Source organism: Erithacus rubecula, assembly GCF_903797595.1.
Source record: "Erithacus rubecula genome assembly, chromosome: 15".
NCBI lineage: Eukaryota > Metazoa > Chordata > Aves > Passeriformes > Muscicapidae > Erithacus > Erithacus rubecula.
In genome coordinates this window covers 49,748-67,164 of record NC_136667.1, presented here as the reverse complement: position 1 = coordinate 67,164, position 17,417 = coordinate 49,748, and the positions used below count along the sequence as shown (strand labels likewise).

Genomic DNA, 17,417 nt, shown 5'->3' with positions numbered 1-17,417 from the left:
GAGGGCCCCGAACGGCATGTGGCTTTCATGCCACATCTGGGTGACAATGCCAGCCTTGCAGTGCTGAGCCACAGAGAGCACCTGGCCTCAGAACTGCTGATGCTGCGCTTTGCTGTAGCTGCAAAACCACAAATAGCACTAGAAACTTTTTGCTGTGAAGGCTGCACCTACTTCTCCCAACTTCCTAAAAATAGAGCCCAATGTGGGGAGGACCACGGCCCCGGCCCTGCCAAACAAGCCCCTCTTGCCTGAGTCACGGCGGAAGGGAGCAGAACACCCCGTGCCTTCCCCCATTCTCCGTCCGGTGCTGCGAGCTGCTCTCCCTGCTCGGGCTGCGGGGGGCTGCGCCCATCCGAACCGCAGTGAAACGCCCCGGCGAGGCTCTGCCTTTTCATGTTGTGAAAGGAGATGGGAGGAGTGGGGGAAAGCAAAACCAGGGGAGGCTGCAGGGCTGGCGGTGCCAGCGCGATGGGTGGGCGGGCAGGCACCAGGCATCGCCCTTGCATCTCTCCTTCCTCCCTGCCTGCCCCGGCGGGACAAAAAGGCAGACAGGACTGCCTGTTCAGCGTCCGTGTGGGACACACAAACAAAACAAAAGCCTCGGGAGGAGACGGAGGATGCTGCCCTTCCTCTCCTCACTGTGGGGCTTATCCCCTGGCAGCCGCGATTGCAACAGGCTCCAAGCTCTTGCTGGGCTCCACAAGCAAACCTTGCCACTACGTAGCCGTGCCACAGCAGAAGCACCTCAGCTCTCACCACCCCACAAGGGTCCCTGGCCACCGGCAGGGACATGCCAATGAATCAAGCGATTGTGCCCCATGGACAGTTTCACAGCTCTTGACCGAAGTCCAGGAGGAGATGCCATGTTCAGTACTGGCATGGATGGGATCCCAAGGATTTTGCGTGGGTTCGTGTCCTGGGAGGTGGGTAAGACACAACCTTAATCAGCTGTCGTTCTACTCAGCCTTTCTCTCCTTTCCCTCCCTCCATAGGAGGAGGTTTGCAGTGAGCCTTCACCATGGCTGAGTCCTGGGCTGGCTGTGCCACTGGGGCTGCACATCCTTCAGTAAATCATCTGCATCGTGATTGGAAATTATCAAGACATGAGCAATATCCCGAGGCAGATTTGGGATTCACTAGTTTAATATTTTACCAGTTTCTCCTCCATTACACCACAACTCCCCTGCCAAGGCAACATTAATGCAAATCACTAATCTTTTCCCAACTCTTTCAGCCATCAAGCTCCACAAGGCTCTCATCACAGGACTTTCCTCACCACTATGCGGATCACATCTGTGGTTTTTCACTTATCCCCTTTCAGCCTTTGCTGTCATTTCTCCTCTCTCCTAGTTGATGTTTGGATCCCCTGGGGGGCTTGTGCTCCACCCTCCAGATAACTAGGATCCCACTGGGGTCACACACAGCCCCAAGGTGAGCAAGAGAGAGTGGCACTGCTGTCAGTGGCAGGAGATGGGCCAGGGAGGGTGAGCAGCCAAAGGTGTAAGGGGCAGACAAGGAACACTGCTCTGACCTGGTAGCTTAGGGGGGGAATCCTCTGCCCCTGCTTGGGACTAACTGACCCCATGGAGAAGGCAGCACCGGGGACAGCAGGAGTCTGTGCTCAGGTGAAAATTCACATGCAGCCATCTCAGTCTGGGAGCCCAGCCAAGACACTGCATTCATGGTCAGAGGCAGCAAAATCAACCTTGAATTTCTTGCAAAACAATGCAAAGGCAGAGAAGCACTGCCTCCATGGATGTGTAGACACTGCAGTAGTGTCACGCAGCACTTTTGCCTCAGAGCTGTAAGCCGGGGTGCTCTGAGCAGGCCATGTTGGCATCACATGGAGCCCTTTCCCTGCATGCTTTCACTCCTGTCTCAGCTGTGATAAGGATGGTGGGAATGCTCAGCCCAGTTCCAGCCCCAGCTTGCTCCTTGGCCAGGCTGAATACCTACAGCCTTGGGGCATCATCTTGGTGAAAAATCCCCCATAAAATCCCCGTGAACCTGTGAGAGGAACAGCAGAGAGCAGAGAACAACTCTGCCATCTACTGATTTCTCCAGCTCCCGTCCCTGCCTGATCCATACCTCCATCCCTGCCTCATACCTGGAAAACTGTGGCTAAAAATGAAGGGTCTGTATGCTGGAATGTGATGTGACAGGAGAAGCCAGAGAAGCCCTGCAGTCAAGCACACATCCTGCCTCACCTGCCTGGTGGCCCAGGGATGCAGTCACAGTTCAGGCTGCAGAGCAAAGGGCTTTGTGGGGAAAAGAGCAGAGTAAAACTGCAAAGCTGCTGCTGACATGATGACATTCTTTGTGCTGATGCCAGGGAAAGTTAGGAGGAGATGCTCAAGCTCTGACCCTGCCATGCAAACAGTAGCACCTCCAAAGCACAACCCAGAAGCCCAGCAACCCCTGGAGTGTCACTGCAGAATGAATAATTACAGACAGCACAATCACCAATAATATTATTTTTCCAAAGAGACCCACTCAGAGTACACAAAATTTTTTGAAGACAGATTTAGGGAGGTCCAAACTCTGAAAACAAACAAAAAATAATGGATCACATTTATCCCTGGATATTGAGTTATATAGCAGCACCAAAAAATGCATTTTCTGTAGCATTCAGAAAAAGTGCAAGACCAAACTAATTCCCTAAATGGGTAATAGCAGTATCTTCTATCATACCACAAAGACTACAGGCTCTCAGAATTTTTCCGTTATGCTAGATGAATGAAATGGAGCTACTTGATTTTAGAGCCACCAAGGAATTAGACTGATATGAGTGAAGCCATTGCTTCCAACGGGCTCTTAGAGAAGTCCAGAAACAAAACAGATCTGAATGTATGCTTGAAAGAAGGATTCTTAGTTTCACATCCAATGACATTTGATCAGTGAGAATCCAAAAATTAGGTATTACCTGAATAATTTATCCAAACTTACTTCTGAATAATCATAAATCATCAAAGTACCTGTCAGTTGAGACAGCCTCAAGATCATTCATCAAGAGCCAGTGCAACAGCTTAAAAAATCATGCAAATGCTTAGAATTATTTGACTCATTTAATTGCTTAAATCAAGCCAAAATCCATTTTAACAACACCCTTCTATACAAAGAATATGTTACAAATAATGCATAAGTAGAAATATATGTTTAACACAAAGAAGTAAAACTGGTTCTGTGGCAGATGCTCATTTACATATGTATTGATTTAATTACAGATTTCTTTCCATCCTTTCAAGATTGCTAAAAAATATGAACACAATCCCAGAACTGCACAAACTGAGCCACGGAGACTAGCAACACTAATTTCTTCCTTTGGTTGTGCCTACAGAGATGTACAACATTCCTGCTTTTATTGACAAAAACAAAGCCAGAGGCATGGACAAGACTGCCACAGCTGCAGCTCCTGATGCTCCTCTGCATCTGAGGAAGCCTGCATGCCTTCATAAGCATAAAAGGCAGAACTGGGCCAGGAAATCCTGGACTTTCAGTCTGCATTAAAGCAGATTTTTGTGCCTGCTGCAGCTGTGTGGATGAGACACCAGGGGGTGGATTTGCGCATGGGTATAAATCTGGCTCTTGCACTCCCCAGTTTGCAAAACCACAGAAAGTATTTTTCCCAGGCAAGGAGGAGAAATAGAGAAGGCTCTTATTTCCCTGCAACTCCTCCCTTCCCAAGCTTCTCCATAGCGACAGGCGGCCATTCTCATTAATCACTGTTACACGGCTGTTTTGTGCCCTGCCGCCTGTCAGTGTGGGAAAACTGCCAGGAATCAGAGCAGCCTGGCAGCCTGCTGTGCTGTCAGCACCCTGCAGGATGATTCCAGAGCTGCTTCCCCAACTGCCACATCTCAACAGTATTTTCAGGCTGTTTTCCTGTGAAGCAAGAAAAAAAAAAAAATAAAACCAACACAAAACTAAACAAATGAGACTGCTTTTTGGGATACCTCTACACAGCCTGTGGGCAGACAACAGCTTTCTGTGTGGGAAGAGGGGCTCTTGCCAGGAGGATGCTGCCCAGGGTGCCTTGCAGGGATGAGACACATCTCTGACTTGCTGTCTGCCCATGTCTGTGAGCTCCACTGTGACTTTGTCTCCTGATCTTCCCCATTGTCCCACCATCCCAAGGGTGCTCCTGCAAGATGAGCTACACAAGAGCATGTTTGGAATGGCAGACCTAGAAGCCTCCTCATCAGACACAGTTCCTCCTCCAGCTCTGTCCTGCTCAATGCACCACTTTAGAGGTGATACATGTGGACTTTATGCCTTAAATCCACCAAATAAACTGAATTCTCTGTAATAAATTTTTTGCAGGGAACAGTGTTGTAACCATGATCCTAGTCCTACAGATTTTAACAAACCCAGAAAAACAGTCCCAGTCGTCCAGGGCAGGTGTTGGGCAATCTTTTCATATGCTGTTTGCAAATGTAGATGCCAGCAAGAGAATGCTAAAATCCTGCATGGAGCAGAGTGGAAACAGGCCAAGCCTCTCCTGCCCCTGCTCTTTTATGCAGAGTAAATCACTCACCTTTGTGCTAGGCAGTAAACTCAGTTTGCTACGCCACAAGTGGCACAGTCCTTAATGCTGTCCCTTTGTCATTTGCAATCAAAATAATGTCTGACTGTTCTTTGCATACTTACAGTCAGCAGACATTAGTGCAACCTCGGAAAGGAGAGAAAAAACAGTTTTCATGCTAATCTTTTCTTAAAATGTGGCACAAATTCACCACCAACAAAAAATGTAGGGTAGAACAGTAATAGTATCACATGCCTCAAATGTTTTGGTTAGGTGATAGCTTGACTAAAGGCAGGAAGTTTTCCTTAGAATCTACTTATTCTACCCTAGAAAAGAAAAACCAAACAACTTGATACATCAAAGTCCAGCTGGAGGATTTTCCTCAATGGCCATCTTTTTTAATTAGCTGATATTTTTCTCCCTGATGTAGGTTGAGCACAGCACCCAGACTGCACACATTTTTCTTTGGCTGGGAGGTGCACATGGCAACTTCTCTTGTATATCTTGTATCCAGCACATGCTTGAGACTTGATGATGTTTGGGGAGTTCACATGGTGCCCATGGAGTGTGGATGCTTCTGCACTGCTCTCCAGGCTCAGGGTGACAGTGTCCAACAGATAGCTGGTACTGAATAATTTTAAGCTGTGCTCAGTCACCAGAGATGCCCTTTGGGTGTTCAGAACATTCAGTTTCCTTCCGTCCACTCAATTTGTTTTTCTGTTTTGCAGAGGGATCTTTTTAAAGCAACACTGAGCTCTGGGAAAACACAGTATTGGGAGCTAATTGATTGTTTTATAATTCTGAGCATAGAAACTTTTTATTTTTGTGTGGTAAAGTGCTGTTATTTTATCCCTGTCTCAGGTGGAAAGGTCATAAGCAGGGGCTGCAATACTGTTGCATTCCAGAATGAAATGCCGCTTGATAATATTTTCATAAGCCTGTGCTGATTCCGGCATTAGGCTTTTGGAGAAAGATAGGTGGGGAAAACACAAATGTCCCTGGTCGGACACAAACCCAGAACTAGCAAGTCCTGAGCTGGGGCAGTGGAAGGAGATGGGGTAGAGAGGTGAGGAAGAAGACCAGGGAAGCAACCACTTTTGTGAGGGCTTTGCTGCACTCAACCCTCACCTAGAAAGCAGGCTGAGGGACAGCATGAGTCAGCAGTGAACTTGGCTTAGCCAGGCTCATGGGACATTCTGGGCATTCCTGCTGGACCCTGTAGTGAAACCCTCCTGGATACCAAGGAATCAAAACCATCAGTTTGCACCAGTTTTCTGCTGAAATCCTCCAAGTGTAATAATATAAGCTAGCTGAGAGGATCAGCGGCTAAATGGAATAAAGCCCAGAGCCCAAAACATGAAATATTTTAAACCAGACACTGCAGGAAAACAGGACACAGAATAAAGTAGTGCAACAACACTTTTACCCTGGACCAGGATTGCCATGCTTGGTAAAACCTGCCAGAAAAGGGGACTAAAAACTACAAGACAGTCAAAACTTCCAGTGATGAGTGAGTGCTTACCAAAGGCTACATGCCACATTGGTACATAAGGTGTTTCTTACTCACCTGGGATGGGACAAATTAATTGACACCTGAACAAAAATTAAAACAAATGAAAGCTTGTGTTCTCTTCTTTGAAAGGGATGAGCATTTATGCCTTAAAAAAAAACCCCAACAAAACGTCTATTTATCTATCTATTTATGTAACACTTTAGGTTTTTCTTTCACAGCAAAATAGTATCTCTTGTTCGTCACTGCAGTCTGGGACTATTTCTAACACTACTAAGGAGTGACTAAAGTGGGGTGGAGTAGCTAAGCCAGCTCACTCCTCCCAGCCACCCACAAGGTTTATCTGACCATCAGAGGATGACCTGGACCAGAGCCAGCTCATGTGAGGAGCCAAAGCAAGATGCTTGTAAAATGTCTGTGTCCTGGGACACACACAGCAGAAAAAATGCACACCAGTTCCTGGAACTGAGTAAAAAAAGGCCCAGGCTCCACACAGAGCAGGCATGTCCACTGCTCTACACAAATCTCTGAGACTAACGCATTTCAGAGCTGCATTAATCTTAGACCAGAGCTCATAAAGCATGTAGTTGGCATCTCATCTATCCATCACAAAAAGGTAGGAGAAAAGTCATTTGTGCAAACAAGTTATTCCTGGACTAGAGGACACCCAATTAAAGGCAACTAGTGGTCTCTCACAGGATCAGTAAATTAATAGAAAAGAATGAAATCATTACAGTTAGAAACACCTCCCAGATCATCAAATCCAACCATTAACCTAGCATCACTGTGCTCACCATTAAACCACATTCCCAAGAGGCAGATCCACACACTTTTTGAACGCTTCCAGGGATGATAGCAGGGATGCCTGTCTGTCAGAATGGTCTCTGCAGGGGTTCATTAGCATTCAGGGAATCAGAAACTGTTGAAAGGGGAACATCCAGCACCATCCAGCACCTCCAGGACTGCTGCATTCAGAGGAGGGACCGAAAATAACTGTGAGAAATACCAGATGGCAGCTGCTGGACACAGCGTCCTGGCTGCCAAGTCCTTGCCAGCAAGGAGAGTGTGCACTGAATGGGAATGAAGACAGGCACTGGAGAATAACTGCAGCAGGGAAGTACAGGAACACAGCAACAGCCTGGGCTGGAGAGCAAGAAACACTCCATTCCAAACAAGCAACATTCTAGAAGAGCATATATGTGTATCTATATTGTTTTAATCTATACATGCATGAAGAAAAGCCTACCTGGTATAAAAAACTGCAGCAAAATGTTCAAAACTCTATTACACTAAATCATTAAAAGCGAATGGTAGCAATGGGTTAACTATGTTTATTGCAGAAGAGCAGTGAGATGCCATAAACCCAGGAATACTCTGGCGCACGTGCTGTGGTGGTGTAAGACAAAGTGCCAGAGTAGCAGAGCTCTGTGCCACAGCCCTCTATTCCTTTCTCATTCCTCTAAAAACCAGGGAAGAGAGCAAAGACCTGTGTACCCGGTGTGGAGCCTGCACTGGGCAAGGGGTCCAGGGACCTTTGGGCTACTTGGACACTCATTCCCTGTCCCCAGGTCTGTCAGACAGTTGGAAAATGAGGACACAAACCTGCAGCAATGGCTCACAGCATGACCCTGTCAAGGCAGAGCTACTGATACCTCATGTTCTTGCAGTAAGGGACATCCACTTAAAGAAAGGGTTTTCTCCCCCACACTTGGCTGATTCACCAGAACCAAGGGCTTTATAAGTTATCTTGAATGTTCCCAGCTGTAAAACAAATTGCCCAAGGAAGCACTACATTTAAGAGCATTTAAATGTCTTCTCAAACTTTGCAGAGAAATTATATAAGCATTTTCCTTTGGAAGGGATGGAAGAGGGAGGAAAAAATATTTCAATATTTTGAAGCAACAGAATCATAATTCACTAGAATTATAGTACATGCCAGTGAGACAGATGAACAGAATGCAAGTTGGAAATCTTTTCTTTGGGCATACAGGAAGTCAGATTGTATTACCATGTAGCCTTAAAAATCAGGAAATTAAGTGACTTAGGATAACAAAAGAAAAGTACTTGGAGAAGTATTCTTTAACTTAAAAGAAAATAAAGAGATTTTTGTAGAAATATTAAAAAGGAGTGAGGTTTTTTTTTTCAGTGCTTATCTATAGGGAGACAGGATGTTGGTGCATCTTTTATTAGTTTAGTTAAAACAGTTCCGCTTGTGATCTGACTGATGTAGAACATGTAACTACTAGATCAAACTTACAAAATTTAAAAAAGAATTGCTTAAAATATCTCAGTTTGTAAACTAGTACCATAAACATCTGATGTTGCTAACGTCATAATATTTATAAAATTACACAAGGTGTTATAACTGGAGCAGTTGCAGCAGAAAGATCTACTACAACAAACATTCATACTAGCTCAGGATTTGTTCTATAAAATCACAAGCTTTGTGATCTCAGAGATCAAATTGCCTTCAGCAACTGCACAGAGCTGTCAGAAAAAGCTAATCATGCTCCTTTATATCATGTTAATGTATAACCAATGGAGAAGTAAAAAAAAATCCCACAGAGCTTATTTACAAGAAGCATCTTTTACACCTGCAGGGAGGCTGGGAAAATAGAACACTCCTACCTGCAACCTTTTTCTGAATGGTATTTTAATTGCACCCAATGAGAATCTGGGTTTCCTCTCAGAGCTACTGTGAATTTACTGCTTTCTAGATGATGATTATACATTAGTAAGAGGGCAAAAAAGAGCCTTCAGGCATAAGTATATAATAAACTTCTGAAGAGTATCCCTAGGAATTGCAAGCATAGTCACAAATTGCTGCACTTTTCAAACATAAATACAATAATGTGCTTTCCTGGCCTGTGGTTGAAGTCTCTTGCCAGTGGCCTAAGACTTTTTAAACAATATGAAGATACCAAATCAAGCTAAGAAATTGCAGCATTGAATTTATGCTAACTGCATCCCTGCACTTAGGGGTTATCAGTTGCATTGATAAAAATTATGCTTCTCATCAGGAGGTGGTAAATTAAGAAACACAGAAAGATTAAAAAGTGCAGGAGTCCTTTCAAGAAAGCTACATGAAAAACCTTAAATAGACAATGTATTGGCACAACAAAAGTACTGCCAGGCTAATACCACAAACATTAGAAACTATTTACTGTATAGAAAAGGGTTATTTTGTCCTTCCCCAAACAGTAAATAGTACATGCATTCTTCCAGCTGAGAGGAAAAAAAAACCAACAAAACACAGGATAGATAGCTGCAGTTCGTTTCTTCTTGATTCACAGTTGCAAATGATAATAGTTCACAGAAATAACTTTCTCTTTCAGAACACAGTAGAAACATTTAGTTGCTAGAAGTACAAATCTCGTCTTCTGTCATGAATCTGAATACCTGAAAGACACAGCAGCATCAGGACAGTCAAATAGCACAGTCCTTGCAATCTTTTAATATGTTGTGCAAACAAAATTACACCTTTGGGTCCGGTGCAAAAGAGCCCTTACTAGAATAATCAGAATGACTCATTCAAAGTATCCCCAAAACATTGCACATCAAAGAACCAACATGGGGTATGACCAGTATCAAGAGACTAATAAAACTAGTCTGAACACTGAATAATTTCTTCGAGCAACTCACCCAGCAGTATGGTGGGTTTGTTGGTGCAAACTGCAGCAGTGCATGCTTGAGGTACAAAGCAAGGGTTGTTCTATCTTTCTGGGATCTGAAATTTGGACAGCTAGTGCAAAACAGGCATTGTGATATGGCAGCCCGCTGGTATAAACACAAAAACTAAAGTAGACAGGGTCAAAAAAAAATCCTGTATCTCACTGTAATATAACACAGTGTTTTTCTTCTTCTTTGTTAATGTAGCTATGGAGGCGGTGGTTCTGTCTGGTAGAAAAACGAACTTTTGAAATATAAAAGCAAACAAAGAAGCATACTTAATACTACATGCATAAGTAAGGCTGCTGCCTGATTTGTTCTAAACCTACTGGGTTCTTTACTCACCTGTAGTGGCATGGCTTACACTGGGATTTTCTGATCCTTGGTAAGAGCTTGCTTTCTTCTCTTAAAAGAAAAAGTTAGAAATACTGGGGATGAGCAGAGATTCAACACAGAGCTAAAAGTAGACAGTAGTTACTAAAGAAACCTTGTGCTTTTGCAGCCCAACCTATAGCACAGGTGCTGAGGAGTTATATGCTGTCTGGCACAGCAACATACACTTCCATAAATATAAATATCAGCTGTTCTTAAACATGACACAGAGTAAGGAGAAGCATATTTAACAGACAGAGCCAGGAAACAAGGACTCTTATAGCCAAAATAAATGCACACATCCTAGGGATTTGTCGAAGGTTCCCTGTGAACATGGACCAGCCATTTCTTATTGATCCTTGTTGGGTTGTTTGATAATTACAAGGATGGTGTTACATGTGTGGTGTCCAGAGGCTACCGAATATTGAGAAAGTCCGTGTATACATCCTGAAAGAAAAGGTTTTAATTGGTAATGGCTAAAGAATACTGAGCTGTTTAATTTTCTTTTCAATTATTTCCTCACTCATTTTCTTTCTGACTTTTTGGGAAAAAAAGTCCACCGTTGTTAGCAGCGCTTCCCAGTTATCAACACAAGACTAATTTAATGAAATAGCTCTTTTACTGAAGGGGTCAGTTCCTGGGATTCCCAAGCCTTGCTAGGCTCGCACTGCCCCCTTGGGGGAAGAGGGCACCCTACCTTGTTTTTAAATGAGATCCTAGTTCATGAAGTGTCTTTAAAGTAATTAAACTCTCATTCATTACCTACAGAAAGGCTAGGGTAAGTGCCTATGCAACACATTGACAAAACCTCTGCTCATACTATGAGCAGAAAGTTTACATTCCAGCTGAAGACAGACACTCTCCCTTAAACACGGCAGTAATAAGTTAGCAAAACACCTGCAGTCAGGGTCCTCCTAACAACATAGCTCTGTTGTATCCTCAAAAGAGAACTGTAGATAAACTCCTGTTTGTATCTGCAGGCAGTCTTTAGCCCACATTCTGCCAAATTTCCTCTGATGCAGTTTTGAAACTGAGTATCCAAGGAGGTATTTCACACTGCTTATTTTTTAAAACCTAAGCCTCAGGATTGCTTCTTCATGTGCCTGATCTATTTTGTTCAGAAGGACCAGGCAGGATGCACTGTATTTTTCCAGCAGACTCCCTAAACAATTTCACAACCCTTCTTCTTGGAGGCCAGTGTCAAGCTGCCTGGCTGGGGAATGCCCAGGAACAGCAGTGCACATGTACCCAACAGGCATCAGTGCTTTGGTCAGGAAGCCTGACCCTAGAGGGCTTCTCAAAGGCAGAATTACTCACAAGAGAGCAATTTTATCCAGCAGATCTAGACACTGTGGGGACATAAATGAACTTCAGGCATCTTTCTGCTATGTGCTGGCAGTACCCACAACTGGGACTGTAATTGTGGATCATAAACAAGCAACAATCACCACTGTGTGAATTGTTCTGGAAAATCTACAGGGAGTAGACATAGCGTTTGGCAGGCAGGGCAGCAGTCCCTCATGGCAGGGAGCTGTTAGCCAGGAGACAAGGCAAGGCTGATCCACCAGCCCCTGAACCCTCATCATTTCAGCCACAGACATAAACTGGGAGGGAGAAAAGTCCCTGGCCATGATGGTAAGGGCTGCAGTTTCCCATCCTGTGCTCAGAACATAATTAACAGCCTGCACAGTAAGAGAGACTGCTCAGGGAGCTTTCCTGGCCACCCCTTGCTGGTTCCAATGAGGTAGCATCTGGTACACACCAGACCTAATACCCATGGATATTAAGATATTGTGATAGCATTATGAATAATGCTTATAGTCTCTTAAAATGTCCCCCCAATGTAAGCCAGAAGGTGAAATATTGTGTGAGTAGGCAGTGCAATTTTTTTTATTATCCCATACTGTATGGCTACATGATTCCAAGCAGTACATATCAGGGTTATCTACTGTAAAAGATTTCTGTGAATTTGCCAGAAGTTGGATCCAGCTTGAAAAGCTTAGGAACAGACAGTATTATTCTGTCATTTCACATCAGAAGTCATCAAAGAATGAAGTGTTAGTATTTTCTTACCTCCCTCAGGAGCTGAACTTTGACTTGTATTTTGTAACCTCGCAGGTCCAGTCATACAAGCAGAACTTGAGTGTTGCTTCATGGTGCATTCTTGCATGGATGTTATGCACCTTTCCTGTTGCAGAAGGCCAAGAAGAGAACTGTATTTCCTGTCAGAGATCAGCTCATCAGATGCATGCAGGTCAGGGAGGGTGTGAGCATAAACTGAGTCAGTGACACTGGGAGTCCCAGCTGGAGTGAAGGGCCATAAATCTGCAGGTTGAACTGGACAACTTCGCAGAGATGATGGCTGGCACTGGCCTACCACACCAGCAGCAGAAAAATTCAGAGTGGAATTTGCCGTGCTTGTTGAAGAAGATGATGGATATGGTTTGTACCAATGTGAAGAGAAATTCCAGTGATGGGGAGACATGCTGTCTACTTTAAAAGAGGAAAAAAAAAAGCATATGAAGTCTCATAAATTCTTACTTTTTTCCCCAAGGCAAATTCCAGCAGACTTCTAAGGGAATGCTACCAGATTGCATATTTATTTTTACAGAAATATATAATAACTTTAGTGGTGCTTATCTTAAAAAATCAACCACAAATTCATACTAAAAGCAGATTAAACCACAACCATCAATGCTTCTACTAAGTATTAACCCTACGAACCCTAAGTATTAAATGTGTACTACACAACCACCAACTTAGGCAGATTTTTGACGGCTGAAGGATTAGACAAATTCATTTTTGTGAAGATGACATCTTGAGTCATAATGCACTTATTGCATCCAGCAGTGATGGGGACACTTGGCTGGAAATGATGACCTAGTCTTGCCAGCAGGCTCATGCAAAAGCTTGGGAATCACTCCAGCAATCACAGGGATTTACCCAGGAGTCCCAGCTGCATAACCTAGGGCTTTACAAGTATGTAAATATTTTCTTGCATTCTGTTTGCACACAAATTTAAGCTCAAGGGATCTTAAATTCCTCAGTGAAAGCCAGTCACCCCCATCCAACAACAGGCTCACGTATGGAAAGGAACTCACCATTTTTCAGGACAACCATCTCACCCTTGTGCTTTGTGTTCAGGTCTTGGGGGTTCTTGGCATTGCCAAGAGCTCTAGAAAAATGTTGATCTACCATGCTGTTAATGTCCCCTTGGAAATAGGTGAACACCACACTCTGAGATCCCCATTCTGTTTTCACAGGCTCTTTGCTTTTACTTGGCTTTGGGGAAAACTTCCTTTTTTCCTCCATTTTCAGTGACCAACAGTCCTTGAAAAAAAAGAAAAAACTAAACAAACCAAAAAACACAAACAAAAAAAAACCAGACAGGTTAAAGAGACGATATTCAGCTTCCAGTGCTTAGTGAGTGGTGAGCCCAGCTTCCTCCCAAAAAAAAATTGGTAGGGGCCAGAAGAACACTTACTAGTAGAATTAGATTCCTATTATTCTGCTTTTTCCATGCACCTCTTCCTTACTAATTTCCTCATTAGATACTTCTAAAATTAAATACTTGGGCAGAATGGGCACATCTACCCCCCGGCTTTCAATTCTCACCCTGACTTTGTAAGTCTGGACTTACAACCTAGTACTGTGCAAATGTGCCCTCTGGAAGAAATAAAACACTTAAAAAAGTAATTCAGAGGTGGCACTATGCCTGAATGAAGTTCAGGGTGAACTTCTCAAAATGCTTTGTCCAATTTAGCTTTTTGTGTTGTTCACAAAAACATAATGACAGAGTGAAAAAACAAACAAACAAACAAACAAAATAAGAGCAACAAAACCCCCAAACCCACTACATTAGAACTGAAAAAAAAATTAGATAAGGTAGTCTGAAGTACCTTAATCCCTCTGAACAGAGATCTTCAAAACAAAAATACTTCTAAGAGTAATTAGTTGCTACACCTGTTAGAAAAAGACATTCAGATTAAATAATTGGAAATTCAAATCATGACAAATTCAAGTAAAAAAAAAAAAACCAAACAAAAAAACCCAACCAAACACAAAACCACCACAAAAGAAATTACCTTTTCTTGTTTGAAACAACTCACCTAGGAACATGGTGAGTCTGCCAGTTGCTTAAAACTTTGAAGCAAGACTGCTAAAACACACTGTGGGTCAATCAGAATTTACAGATTTAAGGCAGGAACTACACTAAAATAGTTTGCATGAAGTCAACAGAAGACTTTGACTCCTTTCTGTTCTGTTTAAAAATCTCTGCTGCCAGATATGGTAAGAGTAGGACAAGGAATGTCACTGTCTGTCCTGGAGAAGCATCATTTTCATGCATTTGTAACAGTTTCTGGCCACAAGGGAGCAAGTTCCCAGCCAGACTTACAAGTCCTGCTCTAATCAAAAGAATATTTAGCAAGGCTCAGACTACAAATGCAGTGAATTGCCTGCTGTTTCTTGTCAATTTTCCAGTCTCATTGTCAGCTCATGACACCGCATAATATAACTGACTCACTTTGGTGAAGTTTTTGGTGAAGTTTGGCAGTTACTTTTCAGAGATCAGGGCAACTTTTGACCAATAGCCAGTTGTACTGCATAAAACCTCATGAATCATTAGATATGTGTTTCTATCCAACTAACTGCAGTACACAGCACTGTTTAACCTAGTTCAACACATTTATCTGATTTCTCACCTAGCCATACATCCCCCGATCCTCAGAAGCTTCCCAATAAACATTGCACTCATCTGTGTCTCAAAGGATACTCTGAAGTACCTGGGAAAACTACTTTCAAATGGTTTCTCAGAGTTTTCTTAGACATGAAAAAAACTGCTCAGGCTGCAAGACAAGTATCCAGATGCTAAGAAATATGAGGATTAAGGTTGTCAAGTCATAATCTATCCCCATTCTAATGCTTAAGCCTTTACCTACAAACTTCTGGTCCATGTTTATTATTTGCTTGCATGTTTAGTTTTGCTTGTTACCTCCATCTCCCACCACCATGTGCTCTGTTCCATTCTCCCTGACTCGTGGTCACTTGCTCAGACAGCCCTATTCTCCTGTCACCAACTGCCAACTCATATCCAAACTCAAGAGATCCTTAGTCCTTATTCTAGAATTTCTATTGCTTTACCCCATCCTCCTAGATTCACCTAAATGCAGCAGAGGGAGCAGGATGGCAAGGTCACACTCTATCTGGTTCAGAAGACAATCTTTCACAACTTTAAAACTGACCCAGCTTTCCCAGATATGAAACACTTAAAGAAACACTTCCTCCAAACTTAAAGGCACCTTTCCAAGGCCACAAGGGGAAGCAGGAACTAGCACAACCCAGTCACATACCTGGAAGGGCTTCAAGGACAGGAAGACACCGGTTTTTCCCAGTCTTGTTTTAGAAAGCCTCCTGCTATTTGGGTTAAGGAATTTTACAATTGCTCAGACAAGGGCCAACACTTGCCATTGAAAATTCCAGCCTGAGGAGTGAAAGCTTGGCAAAGACATGGGCAACCGGATGGCCTGAGATCGGACAAGAAGTCATCTCAACAGCAAGAAGCAAAGCAGCTTTTCCTACTCTGCTCCAGTGCTACACATCAACATACAATTTAGAAAGCATTAGTGCTGGCCCAGAGGATCACTTTTCCTGTTCTTAACTCTGTACAAGCCATTGTATCTCTGTACCACCTTATTAACATGCTTAACTAGGTCCTGACATTTATTCTGAGCTCCTTTAGCATTGTTTATTTGTGTGCAGCAGCTTGTGTGACTGTGACCAATTAAAATGCTGGAAAAATAAAATATTTTCAAGAAAAAGAGGTCATCTCTTTTTCCACTGTTTCTCTTAAAATTTTCTTGCGCTTTCCAACAGGTAACCAAAGGATGGCTGGGTATAACCTAGGTTACACCTCTGTCCTCTCATGATCATATGGGCATAAGGATTCTAATGTCCCAGGAGACAGGACCTAAATTTGGAACACTGTAGTCTTCATTACCTGAACTTCCTATTATTCCAACATACAGCAGAAAGTCTGCAAAAGGCAGAAATCCTTCCAACTTGTGTTTGCCACATATCATTGTCAAAATAGAGTAGAAGTGAAGCTCGGAATGAAATGGACTCAGCTCATATCACATTAGTCTTAGAAGGGGTTAATAATGGCAAAATAGTGCAAGTATTTGACCAGGTTATTTCTCCTTCAGGTGGACAAGGACTCATGGTCAACACAGGCTTAAGAGTGGTGGCTACTGACAGCTCACCACAAGAGCTAATACCTTACAATATTTTTCACATTTCCTATCCTTGCCAGCAGTATTGATTTCCCACCACTGGAGTATCCAACAGGGAACTCTTCATTCTTGATTTCATGTAGCTCAAAAAACAAGTTTTAAAAACAAAAAAAAAATCCCACTTCCCAAGTATGAAACCACAATTTAACAAGTAGGCATTCCCTCTCATCAAGTTATTCCTCAAATAAGGGAACATTTGAGGAAGTCAGAGAATTCTCCTACCTTAACTCACTGTCACACTAGTCAGATTTTCCAGATGTTGAACAACATATTGTGTCCAGCAGGTTGGGATTCTCCCTGGGCAGCTCTGAGTGCACTGCAGCGACTGCAGCAGAAGACAAGCCTCATTCATGAACTCCCCACACTTTCTAGCCTCCAGCTGCGCTGAATGAGGCGTTTCCTTCAGTCTATCTGCTAAGAATGCATGAAATGCACTCCAACAAGTCAACCAGGTTAGGAGGTTTCAGGAATGAGGAAAATAGGATTGCAAGTAGCTTTAGGTTTGTTTGGGGTTTTCTTAATAACAATGCGTACCCAATAAAGTAGACACTGTGGACTTTGGAAAAGTTTGGACTAAGATGATAAACAAGCTATGACAGAGAATAAAACTTGCCCAGGATGATAAAGGACTTTTCCTGTGCCATGTTACTGAATATTCACTCTTAAGTTGGTAACTATAAACCTATGAGAAAAAGATTATCTGTTTCTGACCTACATAAACTGGATAATCAATTTTCTCATTTTTCTTTGCTGAATCTGTTTTAATAACTACAGGGGGAAAAAAAAACCCAAAAACCAAAAAACCTTTCTTGTTCTGTAAGAGTTGTAGCAGGAAAGAGTTTGGGTTTTTTTTTGTAGCAAATTGCAGCCATTCCAGAAATGCAAAACAGGGTCAAACTTGCCAGTCTCAGCTGGAAAAAGACACACTGGGGAGCTAGTCACCAAACAGGTGACATTATGTCTTTATTTATAGAGTATTTTAGGAATTTGTTTACTCACCCAGAAAGCTGGAGAGCACAATCCAATTCCCTCTGCCTAAATATGTTTGAATCCA

At 43.0% G+C, this 17,417-nt stretch overlaps 1 protein-coding gene across 7 annotated transcripts; it reads right to left on the bottom strand.

The window, feature by feature from the left end:
• Positions 1-6,269: 6,269 nt before the first annotated feature.
• VGLL1 (vestigial like family member 1) lies at positions 6,270-17,415 on the bottom strand. Of its 7 annotated transcripts, XM_079318546.1 has the most exons (7): positions 17,363-17,415; positions 16,586-16,688; positions 13,973-14,036; positions 13,175-13,403; positions 12,147-12,566; positions 10,047-10,106; positions 6,270-9,431 (listed from the first exon to the last, which is right to left on the bottom strand). In XM_079318546.1, exons 4-7 carry the CDS (start codon positions 13,383-13,385, stop codon positions 9,391-9,393), a joined length of 732 nt encoding a protein of 243 aa, XP_079174672.1. In that variant the 5' UTR covers positions 13,386-13,403; positions 13,973-14,036; positions 16,586-16,688; positions 17,363-17,415; the 3' UTR covers positions 6,270-9,390. The 7 variants fall into 7 exon arrangements, 6 of the variants coding, with proteins under 6 accessions (XP_079174672.1, XP_079174674.1, XP_079174671.1 ...); XR_013775928.1 differs by lacking the exon at positions 17,363-17,415 and having other exon boundaries at positions 9,675-10,106; positions 16,586-17,193; XM_079318548.1 differs by lacking the exon at positions 16,586-16,688 and having other exon boundaries at positions 17,363-17,382.
• Between the last annotated feature and the right edge of the window lie 2 nt (positions 17,416-17,417).